The following is a 20,786-nucleotide window of genomic DNA, read 5'->3' on the forward strand; positions in this document are numbered from 1 at the left end:
ATCAAAAACAACAGGAGAGGATGTGATATGATGAGAAAAAGCAAGAAGTAAATCAAGAGAAGTGATAGAAGGGGAAACAAGAGAGAAAAGTCGAGTTAAACAATTAGAGAAGTGAAAAAAACATCAGGGCAAAGGAGAGGAAAAAACAGGGACAGAAAAGACAAGATACAAGGGAGGAAAGAAGAGAGGAAAAAGGGAAAGGAAGAGGAATGGTGAACAGAGAAGTAGACAGAAAAGAAGGAAGAACCAGCAGCAAAAGCAGAAAAACAACATCAGAGGAAAGAGAATAAAGGAGAAACATATCAGGAATGATACTGCAGACAAAGAAAGAATAGAAAATAGAAATAGGTAGACAAGAAAAAAACAAGACAGGCATAACAAAGGATAAAATAGAAGGAAAAAAACAGGTAAGGAAATGACCAAAAGGTGAAAAAAGTAACCAAGGAAAGTAGAGAAGGAAACAAGAAGAGCTTTGGTTCAACTGAATGTTTTGCTTGGAGGTTAGTGTAAGAGATCCAACTGAGTATCATCTGTATCAGTTCTGCACACAGAGGAACAAACAATTCCAGCGGAAACATTCCTGAACCTGAGACAGATTTGGCTGTATTTTTAACAAAGGTTGTGTGAGGCTGACACTCCCAGAGTCCCACCTATGAACTAATTTCTGCACAGCAATAACACCACTGTATTTTTTAGCTGCTTTCAGAGGTGTTTTGTATTGTCTTTCCTTTATTTGTCAGTGTTATATTGGGAAAAGTAAAAAAAAACATAATGCTGCTGTCTCCTAGTTGGACTCTCCTTGTAAGTATTTTTTGGGGAAATGCTTGATTTTCAAAGCACAGATTAGTTCTCGTGCTGTGGATTATGACTGAGCCTATCATCTGCCTCTCTCCGAGAAACAGACGTGAAGGCTTCACACTCTGGAATCAAACAAGCGCTAAAATATGCTAATGTGAGCCTTTCAAATCTAGGACATACACATGACGATGAAATGATGCCTCTGCTTCTCCAAATTCCTGAAAATGCACAGAGTATTTAATAGCTTTGTTTTTCACTCTTACCTCTGGCCGAGAGCTTTTTGGTATTGATGATTTTGGCTGCATACTCTTGGCCTGTACAAAGTTTGACACAGCGACGCACCACTGAAAAGGCCCCCCTGGGGAAAAAAAAAAGAAAGACAGGAGACAGGGGGGTGAGAGGCTGCTGCATAAGCTTGGTCAGCATCAATAGGGACATCGGAGCTGTCCAGCTGACCTCACTGTCATTCTGGACTCTTTTCTGTCTAATCTAATACAGAGTATCATTCAAAGGTTTTAGGTATTGAAGCAGAACGGTAGAAAATCAATCACAGTTGTGTTAAGCTGATGCCATGTCTTTGTACTGCATGAGGAAACAGGAGAAAACCCATGCAGACACAGGAAGAACGTGCAAACTTACAGAAAGGCCTCAGGTGATAGACTTGAACCCTGGCCCTTCTTGCTGTTAGGCAAGCATACAAACCACCCATCATTTTCTAAGGTGCTTAACCTAACCCGACATAACCATGTATCTCAGTGAGCACCAACTATTACCTAACCTATTCCTAAATTCAACCACAGCCACATAAAAGCATTATTTAAGAAATAAACATTATGTCCAAGAGAAACAGTGCAAAGATGCCTTTTCCTCCAGTAGTACCTCACTTGTAATTACTAATTTGAATTTAATGTCAGATTAGTTTATGCACTTTTTTAATCCAAGAAATGTATCTATTAGATTGATTGTATAACTAGTTTCACTCTAACTCTATACAGTGTAGCCTTTGTTGCAGCTCTATTTGTTTATCTTTTCCAAAAACAATGTATGTTGAGAAGAGAATAAATTAAAATCACAAGCCTAAATTTTCTTTAGGTCTCATATTTTGATCACATTCGGTTGGGTGTCCTGGTCAATGGTCAACCACAAATCATTAAAAACATCACTATCTCCTCACACAGGGAGTATAGTATATTTCATGTTTTGTCTTAACTACAGTGGCTTGCAAAAATATTCGGCCCCCTTGAACTTTCCCACATTTTGTCACATTACAGCCACAAACATGAATAAATTTTATTGGAATTCCACGTGAAAGACCAATACAAAGTGGTGTACACGTGAGAAGTGGAACGAAAATCATACATGATTCCAAACACTTTTTACAAATAAATAACTGCAAAGTGGGGTGTGCGTAATTATTCAGCCCCCTTTGGTCTGAGTGCAGTCAGTTGCCCATAGACATTGCCTGATGAGTGCTAATGACTAAATAGAGTGCACCTGTGTGTAATCTAATGTCAGTACAAATACAGCTGCTCTGTGACGGCCTCAGAGGTTGTCTAAGAGAATATTGGGAGCAGCAACACCATGAAGTCCAAAGAACACACCAGACAGGTCAGGGATAAAGTTATTGAGAAATTTAAAGCAGGCTTAGGCTACAAAAAGATTTCCCAAGCCTTGAACATCCCACGGAGCACTGTTCAAGCGATCATTCAGAAATGGAAGGAGTATAGCACAACTGTAAACCTGCCAAGACAAGGCCGTCCACCTAAACTCACAGGCCGAACAAGGAGAGCGCTGATCAGAAATGCAGCCAAGAGGCCCATGGTGACTCTGACGAGCTGCAGAGATCTACAGCTCAGGTGGGGGAATCTGTCCATAGGACAACTATTAGTTGTGCACTGCACAAAGTTGGCCTTTATGGAAGAGTGGCAAGAAGAAAGCCATTGTTAACAGAAAACCATAAGAAGTCCCGTTTGCAGTTTGCCACAAGCCATGTGGGGGACACAGCAAACATGTGGAAGAAGGTGCTCTGGTCAGATGAGACCAAAATGGAACTTTTTGCCCAAAATGCAAAACGCTATGTGTGGCAGAAAACTAACACTGCACATCACTCTGAACACACCATCCCCACTGTCAAATATGGTGGTGGCAGCATCATGCTCTGGGGGTGCTTCTCTTCAGCAGGGACAGGGAAGCTGGTCAGAGTTGATGGGAAGATGGATGGAGCCAAATACAGGGCAATCTTGGAAGAAAACCTCTTGGAGTCTGCAAAAGACTTGAGACTGGGGCGGAGGTTCACCTTCCAGCAGGACAACGACCCTAAACATAAAGCCAGGGTAACAATGGAATGGTTTAAAACAAAACATATCCATGTGTTAGAATGGCCCAGTCAAAGTCCAGATCCAAATCCAATCGAGAATCTGTGGCAAGATCTGAAAACTGCTGTTCACAAACGCTGTCCATCTAATCTGACTGAGCTGGAGCTGTTTTGCAAAGAAGAATGGGCAAGAATTTCAGTCTCTAGATGTGCAAAGCTGGTAGAGACATAGCCTAAAAGACTGGCAGCTGTAATTGCAGCAAAAGGTGGTTCTACAAAGTATTGACTCAGGGGGCTGAATAATTACGTACACCCCACTTTTCAGTTATTTATTTGTAAAAAATGTTTGGAATCATGTATAATTTTCGTTCCACTTCTCACGTGTACACCACTTTGTATTGGTCTGTCACGTGGAATTCCAATAAAATTGATTCATGTTTGTGGCTGTAATGTGACAAAATGTGGAAAAGTTCAAGGGGGCCGAATACTTTTGCAAGCCACTGTATACTAGATTAGTTCCTCTCTTACCCAATCAAGTGCTTCAAATTTATATTACTTAGATTTTTCTGTAATTAGCAGGTAATGGATCTGACTGCAGAACCAAGGGACACGGTACTATTATTTAGTATCTACTGTGGATAACAACATAGGCCCTCTCTGAAGTATACTTTCCTTTATTGCTTTATTTGCTAAACAGGAGCATAAATTACAATATGAGCACAGTGCTGTAAAAAAAATTTTAACTTATAGTGACTGACACAATAAACTGATCAGGTAAGTGTTTAGTGAGGGCCTAAATATAGTAAGCAGTTTTCTTATAGACTTCTATACAACATAGGTCCTTTTTGCAAACAGAGCAGCCTCTTTCCCTGCTGGCCATTGGAAACAATGGAAATTTATGACATTTTCACACCGGCTTCACTTTTCAGACCCAGAAGACATGTCCGTTTTTTATACTTTACACATTCTATCATCAGATCACATAAAATCCAGTGTGGAAATTAAGCCTAGGCTTAGGATAGCCTGGCTGATTAAGGCAAGTTCTAATATGGTCTACTACAATGACACTGGCATGAAATATTATGTTCAGGATTGATAGGCTACTTTTTCAGTGTTGGTGCTACTCCAGCACCAACACTCAAAAAGTGTTCTCCTTCTTTTTTTGGCTACTCCCTTTAATGGTCAGCACAGCAGATCATTTGCCGCCATCATCCACTCATCCTTGCATTCTCTTCTGTTACACCTACCTTCTGGATGTCTTCCACATTCATAATTCTCTTTGGTCCTCTTCATTCCATCTACATTCACTATCTCTACGTCTTCAGCTTCACTGTTACACCTGTCACCTGTATTCCTTTTTGATTCTATTGACTTTGATTCCTCTTCTTTCCAGTGCATATCTCCACCTCTCCATGCTCTTTTCCACCTACATATTCCAAAGATCATTCATTGTCACCTCTCTCTTCTTAACCTAGCCTCAACAACTCTTAAAAAGTAAGGATAGATCGATAGATAGATCGATAGATAGATCGATAGATCGGGCCTATGATCAAAATCATCAGCAGAATACTTTATTAATCCCTAAGGAAATAATGTATAATGAAGGCAAATGTACTTCTCATTGTTTTTGAAGTTTTACCCTCTCATAAGTCAACCCTTTGTTTTTAAAGATTGTATTAGCCTTCATTTGATGGCAGAGCTGACGACTGACAGGAAAGGAGTGACGAAGTGCAAACGGCCACAGGTCAGACTCAAAACCCGTCCACTGTTCTCTGACCATCTAGCATATGGTTGTCTGCTCACCCACAGAGCTACTAACCGTACTACTCACTGTTTTAGACGTAAAACACCTTTTAGTGAAGCTAAAACATGATCGACACCATTGAGAATCTAGACATATTCCCAAATGGAATATGTCCCAAGTGTATCCCGTGGTCACAGCAGTTATACACAATAACTTCGGGTTTGTTTCTATTATTATTTACAGTCGTGTCTCCTCTACAACTTGAATAATTTCAGTGATTTCAGTGGCATCAAATTGGAAAGAAAAGCCATCAATTTGAAGTACCCTAAGTGTGTGCATTTTAGAGTTTTTGGGGCCACATTTGCTCATCAAACTCAATAGAGACCAACAGAAATAACCTCCACTGTCATTTCTCAGAGCTAATTTTATCTCACCTCAGTATTGTTATGCAATGAAACACTCACACTCCCCTCAGAGCCCATGCCTCTCACAAGCTCTCCAACATGAATATATTATGGGGAGACAGGGTGACTAAGCATGACACTTGCTGACATCCCGCTGGTTGGTGGAAAAGGCAGCAGAGCTTAAACATGACAGGTTATCTGCAGGGCAGGTGGAAATCAGCTGGAGTGCTGGATCTGGGTCCAAAACCTGGATTAATTTATCTCAGAGTGTAAGGCCTCTTACCTAATCTGCTATCTTTTCCCTTTTGTCATATAATAATATAACGGATGTCATATAGACAGATAGAAAACTTTTAGTAGTCTATTATTAATCTATTCTCTATTCCCTCATATAATAATAACATCATGGCAATCTTCCTGGAAATTCCATGTGGTAATCAAGAATCTGACATGGGGTTAAAAATTTTGGTCATTAATAATGCTAATTTCTACAGTGTTTGGATACTGGAGTCTACAGTTTGTTTTCACATGAAGCAAGCTGCTAATTTGCCAAAACTAAAGTCCATTTCCAATAAATGCAGCTCTAAAAATTATTGGCATCTTGTAATCTACAAATATGCAAAATTAGCCATTCATAGTCACTCATGTTGGGTTGTTTGGCCACAGTAGATACATTTGGCATAGAACAAAACCAGCTTTTCAGGAGAAGAACTTGATAGTCATTGAGAAACACGGTGGTGTAGATGTTACTGGCTTGGCATTCTTTGAACTACTGCATATACATTAGGGGCATCACAATGGCCTGGCAATTAAAGTTAAACATGGTATCACAGACTGTATATATCAGATGAATTTAAGTAAAAATTTAAGTAAAGGAAAAAGGAAAAATTCAAAAATATTTAATTAGTGCTAAAAAAAATTTTCTTACACTATCAAAGCATTAGTGTATTACTGAACCACTTTTTTCAAATTCAACTCAATTTTATTTATATGCGACCAAATCACAGCAGCTGTCATCTCAAGGCGCTTTATAATGTGAGGTAAAGACCCTACACTAATACAGGGAAAACCTCAATAATCAGATGACCCCCTTTGAGCAAACAATTGGTGACAGTGGGAAAGAAAAACTCCGGCAGAACCAGGCTCAGGGAGAGCGGCCATCTGCTGTGACTGGTTGGGAATGATCGGGGAAAGACACGACAAAAAACACTCCGTGGAAGAGAGGCAGAGATTAATAATAACTAATGATTACATGTAGAGTGGTGTGTAAACACACAGTGAATGAAGCAAGTGATATGGGAAGATTCAGGGTCACCTGATCTAGTCCTGACCTCATACGTGAGGAGAAGAATTTTAAGCCAATATGGCAGAAATATGCTCTCTCTTTTGTAGCCTGATTTATCTTCTCCACAAAGTTCAAATCATCTCAAACTGGCTTCTTCAAGATAACAATGAGTTCACTGTACTCAAATGATCTCCATAGTCACCACATCTCAATCCAGTATAGCACTTTTGGGAAGTGGAGACATGGGGGATTCGCATCATGGACGTGCAGCTGATGTGTCATTGCTGGTTTTTGTATTTCTTAAGAACATGATTTTCAGACACTGGTCATCTGCTGTTTGTAGTTTTTTTAAGCCTGCCACTTTTTTTCTCCTCCATATCTACTTACTCTACTGTGATATTTTTCATAGATTCAACTAAAGAAACTTGAACAATGCTTTTGCAACAGGCTCCTAGCAATAAAGTGCCTAAAGATTCAATTTAAATTGGTTCTTTGTTTAAGTTTCTGTTATGTAGATGACAATCCGGTTAATCTTGTCTGCCTTTTTAATACTTGAATTCATAAATTAGTGTTAAGTGGTTTCCCAAACAAAAGAAAAATTCTCTGAAAAGGATCAGGTACAAGGACTGGACTAAAATTGGGTAAAAAAGCAGCCAATGTCCAAAAGAAAAAGTCTGAAAGAGCTTCAGAATGTAGAGAACTAGTGCTACCGAGGCTGGCTCCTTTCAAGCAAAATATAAAGACATAAGGGATGACTCGTGACTGTACCATATAGTCCTATCATTTGTGGGTTTTAATTACAGCATAAAAATGCATTATATCCAAGGGTTCAAGTGTGCCAGAATGGCATTCTGGTACTTTCACTTATTAAACAATTATCTGATTCACAGTTTAATACAAAATATTATGAAAGGATTTACATTTTCAGTCTGGTTGTCTTTTTAGCTGAACCCACAGAGACAATTAAGTCACCACATGATTCTGCCTATACACATCTGTCTCATCCCTGCGATGTGATCAATGTTGAGATACAGATGTGGAGTGAACATCAATTTTATTTTTGTTCAGTTGTTTGTATACACTGGGATCCCCATTTAAGCCAATTTCCACTGCTTTGCAATGAAGAATAAAGTTTTCTGATTCTGACTCAAACTGTGTCAAACTCTTGTTTGGCATACAGGTTGTCTTCTAGCTAAGGCTAAAATGGTTGTATTTCAGAGGGAAGAAATAAATGTTAACGTGTCATAATTTTACTCTCCAATTTGGAGAATAATATAATTCACTAGCTGGGCCCACGTTCTCATTTTAGGTTTGACAGCGGGTTTTTTTAGCAGATAAAGGCGAATGGCTTAAACATGAATTGAGCTGCAGGTTTGATGAAGGCCTCAGAGAGGACTGGCGGCGGCTCCCGGGCCTGGTAGATCCCCGTGTACTAATGAGAAGTGAAGAAGTGGGGCACGAAAACGGGAATGAACAGCTTGTAGAACTGGGAGGTCCCACTCCTGAAATTCAGATAATTTATCTCCAAGAAAAAGAGGACTTAAGAGGAAGATGAGGGATTCTTTTCTAACGTAAAGTAGAAAGGCAGATGGACCCCTGCTGCTCTGCTACACCTGAATTTAGGGTTACCCAACCTCCAAAATCCCATTTTAGCCATGATTATATTTTATATTTGTTAAAGGCTTCAAAAGAAATGCTGGATAATATTTAAGTACTTTCCTCTAAACTCTGAAATTAGAAAGTCGAAGTACATCAGAACTGTACTTAACTGCAAAACACCTAAAAATAATTAGCACTGAATATCAAATTAATTGTTAGCTTTAATCAAATATGCTACTTAGAAATAGCCTTTATGTCACTGACTGCATTCAATACTTTTACTTTAAATATATATTTGTCTGGTCATTGAGTATTCAATGCAGTACCTTTACTTATAACAGAGTTGGGGTTTTGTTGGGTGACCAAGGTCACTTGGTCACCCAACAAGGTCACTTGGTTTGAGTCAGGGAATGCTCATCAGCAAATCTTGTTTTTACATCTGCATCGCAAATTCAAAACCAAATTCATAAACCTGGAACACAGCAGAGATGACAACACGAGCAAAATAAAGCCTCTATTATCAGCAAGGGCAGCTGCTGCTGGTGTGACTATTGTCTTTAAGTTATCACTTCACACACACACACACGCACACACACACACGCACACACACATGCACAAAAGATCACCAAAAAACAACTGAACTTAAAATAAACATAAAATGCTCATACTATAACCAACCACAGCAATCACAATAAGCTTTTTTTCCCTCCATGCCTGGCTGTTGAATAAATGTTCCTGTGAGGCAAACATTGCAGAGAGATCCTTTCTACCCACGCACAACCTGACAGAGACATTGAGTCCACTTTGCCTCTACCCACTGGGGCACCCATAGCCTCTTCAGTTTCAATTTGTCTGCATCCTATTAGGGGCCACACATCCTCGCTCCCTCATCTTTTTCCTTATTAATCACAAGACACACCTCATTAGATTTGCAGTAGATCAAGGGCAGTGGCAGCATTATTCTTTGACTTCTCTGTTGAGCTTTGTGCCACTGTGATTAAAGACAGCTGATGATGATTCCAACACATCAGTCTGTCCCTCATATTAGATCGCTTTGTCCCTAATTAGCCTGGTGGGGGGGGCGGGGGGGCCCTTAAAGTATTTCTTCACACAGAATCTGACAATCTTTAACACCGTCACTGGTTGGCTCATGCATTTCAAGAAGTCCATAACATACGCCCTGCACTGAGGATTTAGGTTTAGAGCTAATTTTAGTTGCTCCAGACCAGCGTGCGCTTTGTTTTGGAAGGATAGAGCTGCAATCATCACCGCAGATGTGCAGACCTTGATTCCTCATGCTCTGTACAGTTACAGGACGGGGTCAGGCTGCATGCAGGAGACTCTGGATAATTAATATAACAGCGGCTTACTTGCCAAGCTCCTCGTACAGCTGGTATTCATCTGTAAAACGTGTGCAAGTAGTCGTTGCCATGATGTTTCCTCCTCGGACGGGTGTGCGGGTGCCGTCTCAAAAATGCACGGTGTGTCTCTATCTGCACACAGGAGGACCTCGATCTCAAGTCTCCGCCCACCTTAGACCTCCGGACGGCGGAGTGCTTCAATTGCAGGCCGGTACACACACGCACGCTCCCGGCTCGGATGTCAGTAGGCTCTCCGCTCTGCCAAGCAATGAGGACGCACTCTTTAAATACCACACGAAACGGTAATGTGAGCTCACTACATGACGTGTCTCTCCGGAGAGAGAGAGAAAAAAGGAAAAGAAAGAAAGAAAAAGAAAAATCAAAAGCCGGGAGTGAGCTGACCCAAGAGTGCGGAGGAGCGCAAAATTTGATTATACCTTATAAATCATAAAGCGAAGAGAAGCCTGCAGCATACAATGACATTACTGCACTTGGAACTCAGTAAGGGCGCAGTGTGGATCTTTTTTTGGGATTCGGTGAGGAGTCTCTCAGTTTATCACAAAGTCTAAGAAAGTAATAATCAATAAACATAATATTTTTATTACAATTTTGTGAAGGGATTATGGGCGTGTTCAGAGATGGAGCATGAGGGATCCCCCCCCAAAAAAGATGCATTTTTGAGTAGAAATTAGTATTTCCGGCTTTCTACTTCTGCCTTAAAGTCCAAATATTGGACTTTCTACTCCATACCGTTTATTTCAGAGGTGTTTTTTTAATTAAATGAAAACTTTCACAAGGTTGCTTAAGTCTTACTGTTAAGCTAGAAAGACTAGATTCAACACTGACTGGCTGCGTAATCATGTGGTGGTGGAGTGGTGGAGGAGATGGTAGTGGTTGTGAGGAAGAACTAATATATATATATATATATATATATATATATATATATATATATATATATATATATATATATATATTACTAGTAAATAAAGCCTCAATAATTGATTGATTAACCTATAGTAGCATTTTTATATATGAGTTTGTATAGGGATAGGCATTGCTAATCCCTTTATCCATATTCATAAAGGCTTATTAAGATCATCTAATAACACAAAAATAAGAAAATGTAACAAAATGTAACAAGGAACTAAAACAGAAAACCTAAACTGAGAAACAGTGGGAACCAGGAACTGGGAACATGGGACCTTAGAACCATGAGAGAAGATGAGCAGACACCCTTCCGAGGAAGGACAAGGGGAGACTGAGACAATACAGTATATACACAAGAGGAAGATTAGGAGAGTGGAGACATCTGGGGAACACAACAGGAACAAATTAGACATAATGAGGCAAGGGAAGCAAACTGAACCAAATACACAAGAGATGAGGGACTATCAAAATAAAACAGGAAACAGGAACTCAAAAAAAATGAATAATTTACAAGATTCAACACTCTAAACATAAAGCACTGGCTCAAGACCCATACCCATGACATAAGCACATAAATAAGTTTTACAAATAATTAACATAAATGAAATTATTAATACAATTCACACTTTTATCAGCTTATTACTATTGAGCCTTAATAAAAACCACTTTAATACATTTGTTACAAAATATCTATCAGTATATATTATATTCTGTATATATAGAATATATTGTAAGTTGTTACAGTTAAAAGTTTCCTAACATGTTATTATTGATGAATGATGCATTAATAACAGTAGAAAACATTACAGTACAAATCAATGTGGAAAACATTACTGTATAGTACTCTGCAAAAGTCTTAAGCCACTCCTCACTACTCCTAACCCACACTTACAAGGAGACAGGTTTACTTGTAATTATTTAAAGTGCTATTGAGAAATTTTTAGAAAAATTCTATTTTGTTTGTTAGGCCACTTAATACTGACCTATGGATCATTCTTAGTTAAAAAGACAAATAACTGAAAGAATGGACCAAATGTTGTCTAAACTGTGTCTTTGGGGTTTATACAGCAGCTTGTCACAAAACACATAATTTGTTGCAATTTCTTTAGTTGAATATACAAAAACATGCCAACAATAACAGATTGATAGGCATACAATAGTATTTTTGCACCAACAAGATGATTCCCAGAGTGTGATTAGCCTAAACCCTGGCATATGTTGATGTGGTGTGCAATGTCCTATGGGCTCAAAATGTGGTCATAAATATTTTGTACTTGTAAATCAGGATTTGTATGTGTAAAAAGAATTTGTGCGTGCGTAAAAAAGATTTGTATGTGTAAAAAAGATTTGTGTGTGTGTAAAAAAGATTTGTATGTGTAAAAAGAATTTGTGCGTGTGTAAAAAAGATTTGTATGTGTAAAAAGAATTTGTGCGTGCGTAAAAAAGATTTGTATGTGTAAAAAAGATTTGTGTGTGGACTTAGCCAAAAACCCCCCTGCAAGTTACAAGTACGAATTTTGACCCTATTTTTCTTCCTGTCATCTGATTGGTCAATGTCATGTCAATCACAAATGTAACAATCCAATCAGAGAACAGATGGGTTTGGCTGTCGGAGGGGCACTTTTTTGAACTGCAGGTCCTTGAAGGGAATAAATGCCCTTTTACATGCCAACCCAGCGTTTTCCTTTATCACCACGAAGGAAAACAGTCTGTGGTCGTCCGAGTTTGGTGATTTTTGTGTCACAGGTCTACGTGCTTTATACAGGGACTTCCACAGCCTTTTCAACAGCGCTGCGGACCGCGGGGGGGCAGTGTTTTGGAAATGACAGTCTTCATTACAAAGCTTTCTTCGTTATGAATTAGCATACATGTTTTTATTGAACATTTGAAGAACTAGCAAAAAACCCAGAAACTGTTGTAGAGGACATAAAGTCAGAGATAGAAACGACAAGGAGCAGGTGCATCTAGTACAGGTAGAGCTGCTGCAAAAACCCACAGAGCTCAGCAGCCAGCGCAACAAATTCTGGATCCTTTGCTTTTAGTTAGCAGTTAGCATTAGCAGCACATCCTGCGTCCGATGTGAAAGGACCTTTATGCTGCGCACTGTGACTCACAGCAATGGTCCCGGGTCAGCCCTGACTTTGTGTTAAACTAATCCTAAAGTAATAATGGTATTTCTAACCATTGACATACCACAACTTTATCCTTTCAACAGCTGCTGAAAGTAAGGGGACCTAGCTGCTATCGGATATTTATATAGAGATCCTCCAGCTTCAAACTGTATTACCCTTCAAGGACCTGCAGTTCAAAAAAGTGCCCCTCCGACAGCCAAACCCATCTGTTCTCTGATTGGATTGTTACATTTGTGATTGACATGACATTGACCAATCAGATGACAGGAAGAAAAATAGGGTCAAAATTCGTACTTGTAACTTGCAGGGTTTTTTTTTTTGGCTAAGTCCACACACAAATCTTTTTACACATACAAATCTTTTTACGCACGCACAAATTCTTTTACACATACAAATCTTTTTACACACACAAAATCTTTTTACACATACAAATCTTTTTTACATACGCACAAATTCTTTTTACACATACAAATCCTGATTTACAAGTACAAAACTGATTTACAAGTACAAAATATTTATGACCACATTTTGAGCCCATAAATGACATTATGGGCTCAAAATGTGGTCATAAATATTTTGTACTTGTAAATCAGGATTTGTAATGTCTCTTTAAAAAAAATTATAGGAGAAAAGTGAAGCTGCAGATGGACAATACCTTTAAGTCATAACATTAATAAATAGGAAAAATTACAGCATTGACCAGACACAGGACATTTTAGATCCTTCTGGCACTTCTGCTAATCCATGTGCTGTTTACTGAAGTCTTATTAGAAATGGTTTCAATGGAAGGGTGGCTATCACAGAGCAATTTTTAAGAAAGGGAAATGGAGAGTAAAGGCTGAGCTATTGCATATCTGATATTACACAAGAACTGGGCTGAAAATCAGTTGTAATAGGTCTCATTGAGTAATGAATCTGAATTATTATTCAATTAAATTTTAATTTTATTTATACAGTGCCAAATCACAACAACAGTTGCCTCAAGGTGCTCAGAGTAGACCCAACAATAATACATACAGATTATGTATGGAGGTCAGGAGAGAGGTATAACACTGAATACTCTGTACAACACAGTGGAGACTCTTTCAGCCTCTTTGGGGCTTCATATCAACCGGTGATGTTGGGGATTTTGTCAAACTTAATAGAATTTTGAACACAGAAAAGTACTGTCAGATTTTGATGTGCCATGCAGAGAGAATTGAAAAATAAAGTTCATACTAAATATTGACTTTCAAGCACATCAGAATTCTAAAAACTTTTTTCCCCTATTTAATGTATAACCACATATGTTTGCTCATTTCAATAAATCGCTGCAGCTATTTCCCACCTTTCTTTCTGAAGCTGGCCACAACATACTTTACAGTTGCAGCTTGCTAGTACCAGTTTGGACCACATTTTGCCTGGAGAGCTGGCTTAACTCTTCATCATAGACTGAACATACTGGAAGTGTTCCTCAGAGATTTTAGTCCATGTTGACATGATAGCATCACACAGTTAATGTCTACGTTGCAGGTACTGTAGATATCAGTTGAAATCATGTATTAATGTTAGCCATCTCAGGTTATCATTGGTCAGTGAGTAATTTCAGAAAACTGAAACATCAGTAAGATAAAATGCCTTAATATCTGTAAATGTTATTATGAGTCAATGAACCTTTTAGCCTCAAGTTAAAGTAATGCATCCCTAAGCTTAATGTGCACATTCGATACATCTGTAATCACACTGTCTGCTAATCAGGTGTTTGGTGGCTAGTCTATGCTTTTCATGACTTCCACCTTCCCCATGCTGTAAAACTCAATGCTGATGTCATTGTTCTAGTCCAATCGCCTTTCTGCCGCCATCTTTAAACCAATCAGCCTTCATGCCACTTATTTTAACTCTCACTGCTCACCGTCCCTTTCAGATTCCTTTGCACAATCCACCTTCTCCACATCTCCGCCTCTCCAACATTACTCATAGCTTCATCCAAGCCTTCATCTTCATCACCACCATCAGGGTTTAGAATCCAAGGCAGTCCTGCCTACTGAAGTACTAGTTAAATCATTTAAATAAGTTAAGTTTAAATGAAGCTGTCTGATTTTATTTGACATTTATTTGAAAGATTATAATAGTTTTGATTATGCTTTCACATATGTAAGTTAAATGTAATAAAATTGTAAAACGTATGATGTATTTTAACAACACTGTATGGTTTTGATGTCTACTGTATATAAAAAAAAATCTCTTATCCAAAGAGTGGCATGGACTCAAGGAGTTCAGAAAAACCCTTTTCATATTTATTTGTAAATTGTTAATTTTTTTTTTTTTTATTCTTGGTTTTTTTTTGTTTTTGTTTAGCCATTTACAGCAGAGCAAGGCAGCCGAACCAGCAAACCAGCAGGTAATCATCACAGTTTGAAATAAAAACACAGTCAGTAGGGCAGATAACACACTGGCACTGCAGAGTTGAATCAAGAGTCAAACAGTGTACAATAGTACATATCAGCTTTGATTTAATGACTCATCCTTGTCAGAATATGGAAATATTCCCTTCCCATCAATCTCAACAAATTTGCAGCTTCTTTTATTAGGGGCAAACTTCCATCATTCCAGCATTTCAAAGGTGTTAATAAGTGTTGCCTCTGCTGCCATGAGCTCTTTAAATGGAGATGCTTCAGTTCATGTTTGGCTGAGGTTTTGTGGCATGTCAGAACTGCACGGCACTCGGTGGGATGTCAAACATAGATGGGTCAAAGTCCTGCCCTTTGAAAGGTGACCCTTCAGCATCCCATCCCTTCTTCAGCATGTCATGCACTTTCTGCAAAGAAACATGGACACAGATATGTTATGTATGTATCTTTCATGCTAACAAACGTCCTCACAATTCACACACAATCCAGGTGCACTACAGCAGTGACTTCCAACTATATTTGTCAGAATAGGTTTTAAGGACTTGACTCAATAACTGAATATCATTTAAGCCGATTTATAAGATAAGCATTTTTATTTTACAGAAATAATATAGATATGGATAATATAGATATAGCCTGTGTGTGTGTGTAATGAATAGTTTGTGTTATTTTTTAATTTGCTCCTTACCAATTCATGACTCTGTGGCTTTCCCTGCAGCTTCTGGTGGTAGTCAAATGTGAGCCTGTCCAGAACAGCATGCTCCTCCTCATCCACTGTTGCCATGGAACGCTCGCGGTTAATTTGGTTTATATCAATCTCCTTTTCGCCTTTGAGTACCGCATTCCACCAAACCTCTGATGTCTTGTTCAGTGACAACTGCAATTCAGAGACAGGATGTTCAATTCAAATATGTTAGACTATCTTTGAAAAGCCAACACTGGCTTTTGATAAAATTACTTTTTTGAGAGCAGAACTCATTTTTACACTTATCCTGTTAATCCAAGCACTAGAGAACATTAACTCTTTCTCACCTAAACATTAAATGAAAACATCCCATTATGCAATGTTCTCTGTAGAGTCTAGTGTTCCTGTACATGACATTAACTTAATATCCCCACAGAGAAAGAACAATATCTTACACAAAGGTAAGTAATTTAATAGTCATTAACATGAACAAAATTAGATTTTTGTCTTCGATCACCACATTATTCATCATCTACAGCTCTTGTCACCTTCGGTGTACATAAAGGATGGACTGTAGCTCCTATTTTACTTTTTATTCATAGAGAATTGAATTTTCCAAATTAAATCAGAGCTTTCAAACTCTGAAATGGAAAAGTCAATCTTTAATTTCTCCATACTACATTAGTGCAACTCCTTCTTCGCCAGTCTTGCCTCCTCTCTCCTGGCTTGGCTTCGTAAGATTTCGCTGATCAGCTTTGAAGCAAGTTCTGGGTCTGGAACAGCTATGACAACCTCTTATGAGCCAGTAGTCAGGCCAGTCAAGCCAGTGCCAGTGACCTTGTTTCTTCTTTTTACTACCATAAAACCAGATGTTAGCTCCTGATAGGTGTCAATCCCTCTTGTTAGTTCATATTCTGATAACTCTAATAGCAGAAGGTGCATTCATTGCCACATTTTCTTCAGGAGTGTTCTAGTTGTTATTACAAAAATTAGATAATGCTTATGTGTACTCACAACCACACAGTGTCCAGGTTCCAGACTCCACAGAGAGTTTTCAGTGTTGATCTTGAAAGTGAATTCACCCTCCATCAGTGTCTTCTCTTCGGCTCCATCCCTCACACATACTCTCACGCTACTGGTCTGCAGACTAACACTGACCTGTGGGCCGTGAACACAGCTACAATAAGTAAAGTGTTATAAAAAAGTATTACTGGTGTCTCACATAGTTAAATAGACCTGCATTCACCTGTCTGCCTTTAACAACCGTCTTGGGCACAAACACGCGGACCTCCACATCCATGTAATCCTGAGACCAGCTGTAATTTTCCCTCACTGCCCCATTGTAACTGTCGGGATTGGACTGGAAGTTTTCTTGACTTCTGAAACACAAAATTCAAACACAATTTTTATATAAACGTCTTAAATACTGACACTACATTTTCAAATGCATGAGCCCTTTCAGAATCAAATTAGAAATCTTTCGTTATTGCAAAGCCTCATTATTTAAAATGTTTTGAAGCTACCAAAGTTAAGTAAGAACCACTGTTAAGCTGGTGGAAACCCTGCACACCCATACAAGATGCTCAGTATAAGAATTTATCTGTTCAACAGCAAATGTAACATCAACTGTTGTGTCAACGTACTCTCTTCCTCAAACAAATCCTAGCGCACAAGACTAACCACATTCATATGATCATACAAGGTTTCTCAGCAAGACAAATTCAAGTCACTTTCAAGACTGAATGAATCTTGCACCTGTATATGTCCTGTTGCACCTCCAGCCATCTTGCATCTTTTAGTTTTCCATTATGGAGGAGATTACTATACTTAAGTCTGATTGCAATTATCAGACATCATTATTATAATTAGTACACAAATTACAGCCTCTATTGCAATCATTCAACTTCTGTTAATTATTACAGAGTTTTCATATTGTTACGAGAGCCTCAATAACCTGGAGACGATTTGTAATTCAATGATTTGATTCATTTAATACGAGTCTAACAAACCAAAGTAGTAAATTTAGTTTTGTTGTCTCCCCGAAAACAAAACAAAACAAACAAAAAATAAACACCTTCAAACTATAATTTCACAGGAAGGTTCCACCTAAGAGTGAAGCAGAGGCTGAGATCCAGTGTCACTTGTTGATGGGATATGTGCTTACTGATTACAAGACTTGACATTACACTGTTATTGTGAGAACTCAACAATACTGCAGCAGAGCCAGGTGTCTGGATTATGCTTCTACTTCTTTTGAAAGCCGTCTTTCTGTTGGTTTCATCAAGATGACCTTAAGGTCGCAATGGACCAGCTTCCAGTCCAAGTATGAAGTGGATGGGATGAAATTTAGCAACTTTAGCAAGTCCAAGGCCACAGCTCTTGACTAGAAAAGGGTAGAGTAGCCCCTACAGGTTGTGTACAAGTTGCTGCCACAAATGGAGGAGTTCAAATATTTTGGAGTCTCGTGGCTATACAGGAAGCTGCGGCAAATGGCTTTCTGCTAGGCCTCAAGTCCAGTACATGTAGTCACTAAACTCTCCAAATACAGTGGAGAGTTCACACATATTTTTTCTGTTTTCCCATCTCACTGTTTTCATATAATACATCACACATAATCGTCCATTCCATATCCTATACACATCACTTCATCCAATATCGAGGCACTTATTCCTTCTCCTCTGTCTTTTTCAACATTGCTGAAATTTGAGGCACTTTAGTCTGCACATAGCATTGCTCACACACAGTGCAGAGTGGTTATACATTATATTGCCAGAAGTATTCACTTGTCACCCTTCATATGTATAAGTGCTTTAGTGATGTCCCATTCTTAATCCACAGGTATAATATGATATTGGTCCACCCTTTGCAGCTATAACACAAGATTTAGGAGTGTGTTCATGCATTGTTCTTGAGCTAAACTGAAGGTCACATAAAGTTTGGAGTTCTGCAGCGACTGACTCCACCTCAGCACACTATGCACCTCAGCATCTGCTAATCCCTGTTCCTGTGATTTTACATGGCCTACCACTTTGTGGCTGAGTTACTGACATTCCCAATTGCTTCTACTTTGTTATAATATCACTAACAGTTGACTGTGGAATATTTAGTAGCAATGAAAATTCACAACCTGACTTGTTGAACAGGAGACATCCTATCATGGTACCATGTTGGAATTCATTGAGCTCCTAAATGTTTGTAGGAGCTGTCTGCATGCATAGGTGCTTGACTTTATACACCTGTGGCCATGGAAATGATTGGAGTACCTGAATTCAATGATTTAGATGGGTGAGTGAATACTTTTGGCAATATAGGGTATGTCAAAGTACAGCAGAACTAAGTCGGTTAGCAGTGAACATTTTCTGTCTTAGTTTATAAATATAAATATTTTCCATGTTCTCCCTGTGTCTACCTGGGTTCTCTCCGGGTACTCTGGCTTCCTCCCACAGCCCAGAGACATACAGTTAGCAGGGTTAGGTTAACTAGTGATTCTAAATTGCCTTTAGGTGTGAATGTTAGTGGAATGGTTGTCTGTCTCTCTGCGTTAGCCCTGCAACAGAACCTGCAACTAACCTTCACCGAAGTCTGCGTCCCGTCACAAAGTCATTTTAAGGCCTAAAATTGACCTTGACAAGTGCATTTACTGAGACACTGTAGTGTGCAGAGTGATGTTTATGTTGGACCATATTTAAAACAACAGATGCTTCAAAGGTTAAAAAACGCTAGTAGCTACTCACTCTGCTTTGGATTTCGAGCTGGCTGCAGCTGCCTGATCTCCACAAATTGCTGGAGTGCTGCTGCTATCCTGCTGAGAGCAGACGGATGTGCCTGAGGCTACTGGAGCTGAAACATCCCCAGAACTGGAGGGAGAGTTCTCCATCTGCGCCGCCTCTGTGCTCTGCTGCTTGGTTTCCTCACAAGGCTCAGAGGCAACCTCCAGCTCCTGAACTGTAGGAGGAACATACCTAGTCTCCTCTCTCTTCTTCAGCTCGCTCACTGCTCTCTCTCTGTCGTGCTCCGCCAACTTCTCGAATAACTTAAATGTCTGAGGAAAGATTTAAAGGTTATCGCTTATCATCATTTGAGAGGCAGACAACTCTAGCATACGATCTAACCTTCACCGAAGTCTTAGGGCAATAACAAATGCATTGCTATAGGTCTGTGGCTCATATAGACTGCAAGGCTATCACCAAGCACAGGAGTTATTTTGTATTATGTAGGTGTTAATTCATCGACGAATCACTGCAGTCTAAGAAAACTGCAGTACCACAGAAGTGTACGTAACATTATAACAGCTTCATTTTTAACCTGTGATTGTAAATAATATGCATGTGCACAAACTGTACCCTTAGTCATGTTTGTTGCCAAGGTATTTACATTTAACAGGTTAAAATGTTGAGAAATTTCACCTTAAGCACCATCTTCTCTGCCACACCTGGAGGGAAACCCATTTTATCATTGGGACTCGACAGCAGGCGATAAAAGTCCGTCTTGCGGTACAAGAACCCAAAATAGACCTGCAGAAAGTCCTGAATGTTCCCAACGTGCTGCAGGATCCCCAGAAGAGCATTATCGTACATCTCTGTCATCTCCAGCGGCGACGCCATCGCAGCTTTCAATCTTTATTCCTCTCAACAAGTCTTCAAATTATTCCAGCCAATACTTATCCCACCAAAATAATGACAGTTTGCCAAGAAACACAAGTATAGAAATAAGTGGGACGAGTAGGATAACGCTTCTTAGCAACTACTTTCCTCTTTCCAGAACAATACAAATACTTCCGGTGCAACGTTTTCAAAATAAGTGTGCAGTCTTTGACAAATATCGGGTACCGGGTATCAAAACAAAACAAAACAAAACAAACAAAAAACCCCACAAGCTATGGCTATTTGTAGTGTCTTTGTGTATTTATTTATTTTTTAATACATACAAAATCGAAACAATCACGCATTTAGGATGTCCCTTTTCAGTTCTTGACTCATATTTATGTATTTATTTTTTAATAGCACAGATAGGCTAAGCCAGCGGTCCCCAACCGTTTTTGCGCCACGGACCGGTTTATGCCCGACAATATTTTCACGGACCGGCAATAAGGTGTCGCGGATAAATACAACAAAATAAAACTAGTGCCGGTACCGAAAAAAAGAAGA

At 39.1% G+C, this 20,786-nt stretch overlaps 2 protein-coding genes across 6 annotated transcripts in view; both read right to left on the reverse strand.

Moving 5' to 3' along the window:
• Nucleotides 1-9,744, reverse strand: part of LOC116314849 (calcium/calmodulin-dependent protein kinase type II subunit beta) — a 76,243-nt gene extending 66,499 nt beyond the window's left edge. For all 5 annotated transcript variants that reach the window (XM_039615689.1, XM_031732986.2, XM_039615688.1 and 2 more), the window contains exons 1-2: nucleotides 9,515-9,744; nucleotides 1,062-1,156 (exon numbers count right to left, since the gene is read on the reverse strand). In XM_039615689.1, the coding sequence (XP_039471623.1) occupies nucleotides 1,062-1,156; nucleotides 9,515-9,576 (157 nt within the window). In that variant the 5' untranslated portion in view covers nucleotides 9,577-9,744. The remainder of the gene's footprint in view (nucleotides 1-1,061; nucleotides 1,157-9,514) is intronic.
• Nucleotides 9,745-14,800: 5,056 nt separating this feature from the next.
• On the reverse strand, nucleotides 14,801-20,415 carry nudcd3 (NudC domain containing 3). Its single transcript, XM_031732976.2, has 6 exons — nucleotides 20,046-20,415; nucleotides 19,374-19,681; nucleotides 16,886-17,018; nucleotides 16,654-16,797; nucleotides 15,643-15,831; nucleotides 14,801-15,361 (listed from the first exon to the last, which is right to left on the reverse strand). Exons 1-6 carry the CDS (start codon nucleotides 20,241-20,243, stop codon nucleotides 15,251-15,253), a joined length of 1,083 nt encoding a protein of 360 aa, XP_031588836.1. The 5' UTR covers nucleotides 20,244-20,415; the 3' UTR covers nucleotides 14,801-15,250.
• Nucleotides 20,416-20,786: the final 371 nt, after the last annotated feature.

Source organism: Oreochromis aureus, linkage group 7, assembly GCF_013358895.1.
Source record: "Oreochromis aureus strain Israel breed Guangdong linkage group 7, ZZ_aureus, whole genome shotgun sequence".
NCBI classification, from domain to species: Eukaryota; Metazoa; Chordata; class Actinopteri; order Cichliformes; family Cichlidae; genus Oreochromis; species Oreochromis aureus.

What these genes read in the sequence shown, in the direction of transcription:
- nudcd3 (XM_031732976.2), bottom strand. Translation starts at nt 20,243, where the DNA reads ATGGCGTCGCCGCTGGAGATGACAGAGATGTACGATAATGCTCTTCTG. An exon ending in CAGAGAAGATGGTGCTTAAG is followed by an intron (nt 19,682 to 20,045) that starts GTGAAATTTCTC and finishes ATCTTTCCTCAG; the next exon opens with ACATTTAAGTTATTCGAGAA. An exon ending in AACCTGGACACTGTGTGGTT is followed by an intron (nt 15,832 to 16,653) that starts GTGAGTACACAT and finishes TCTGAATTGCAG; the next exon opens with TTGTCACTGAACAAGACATC.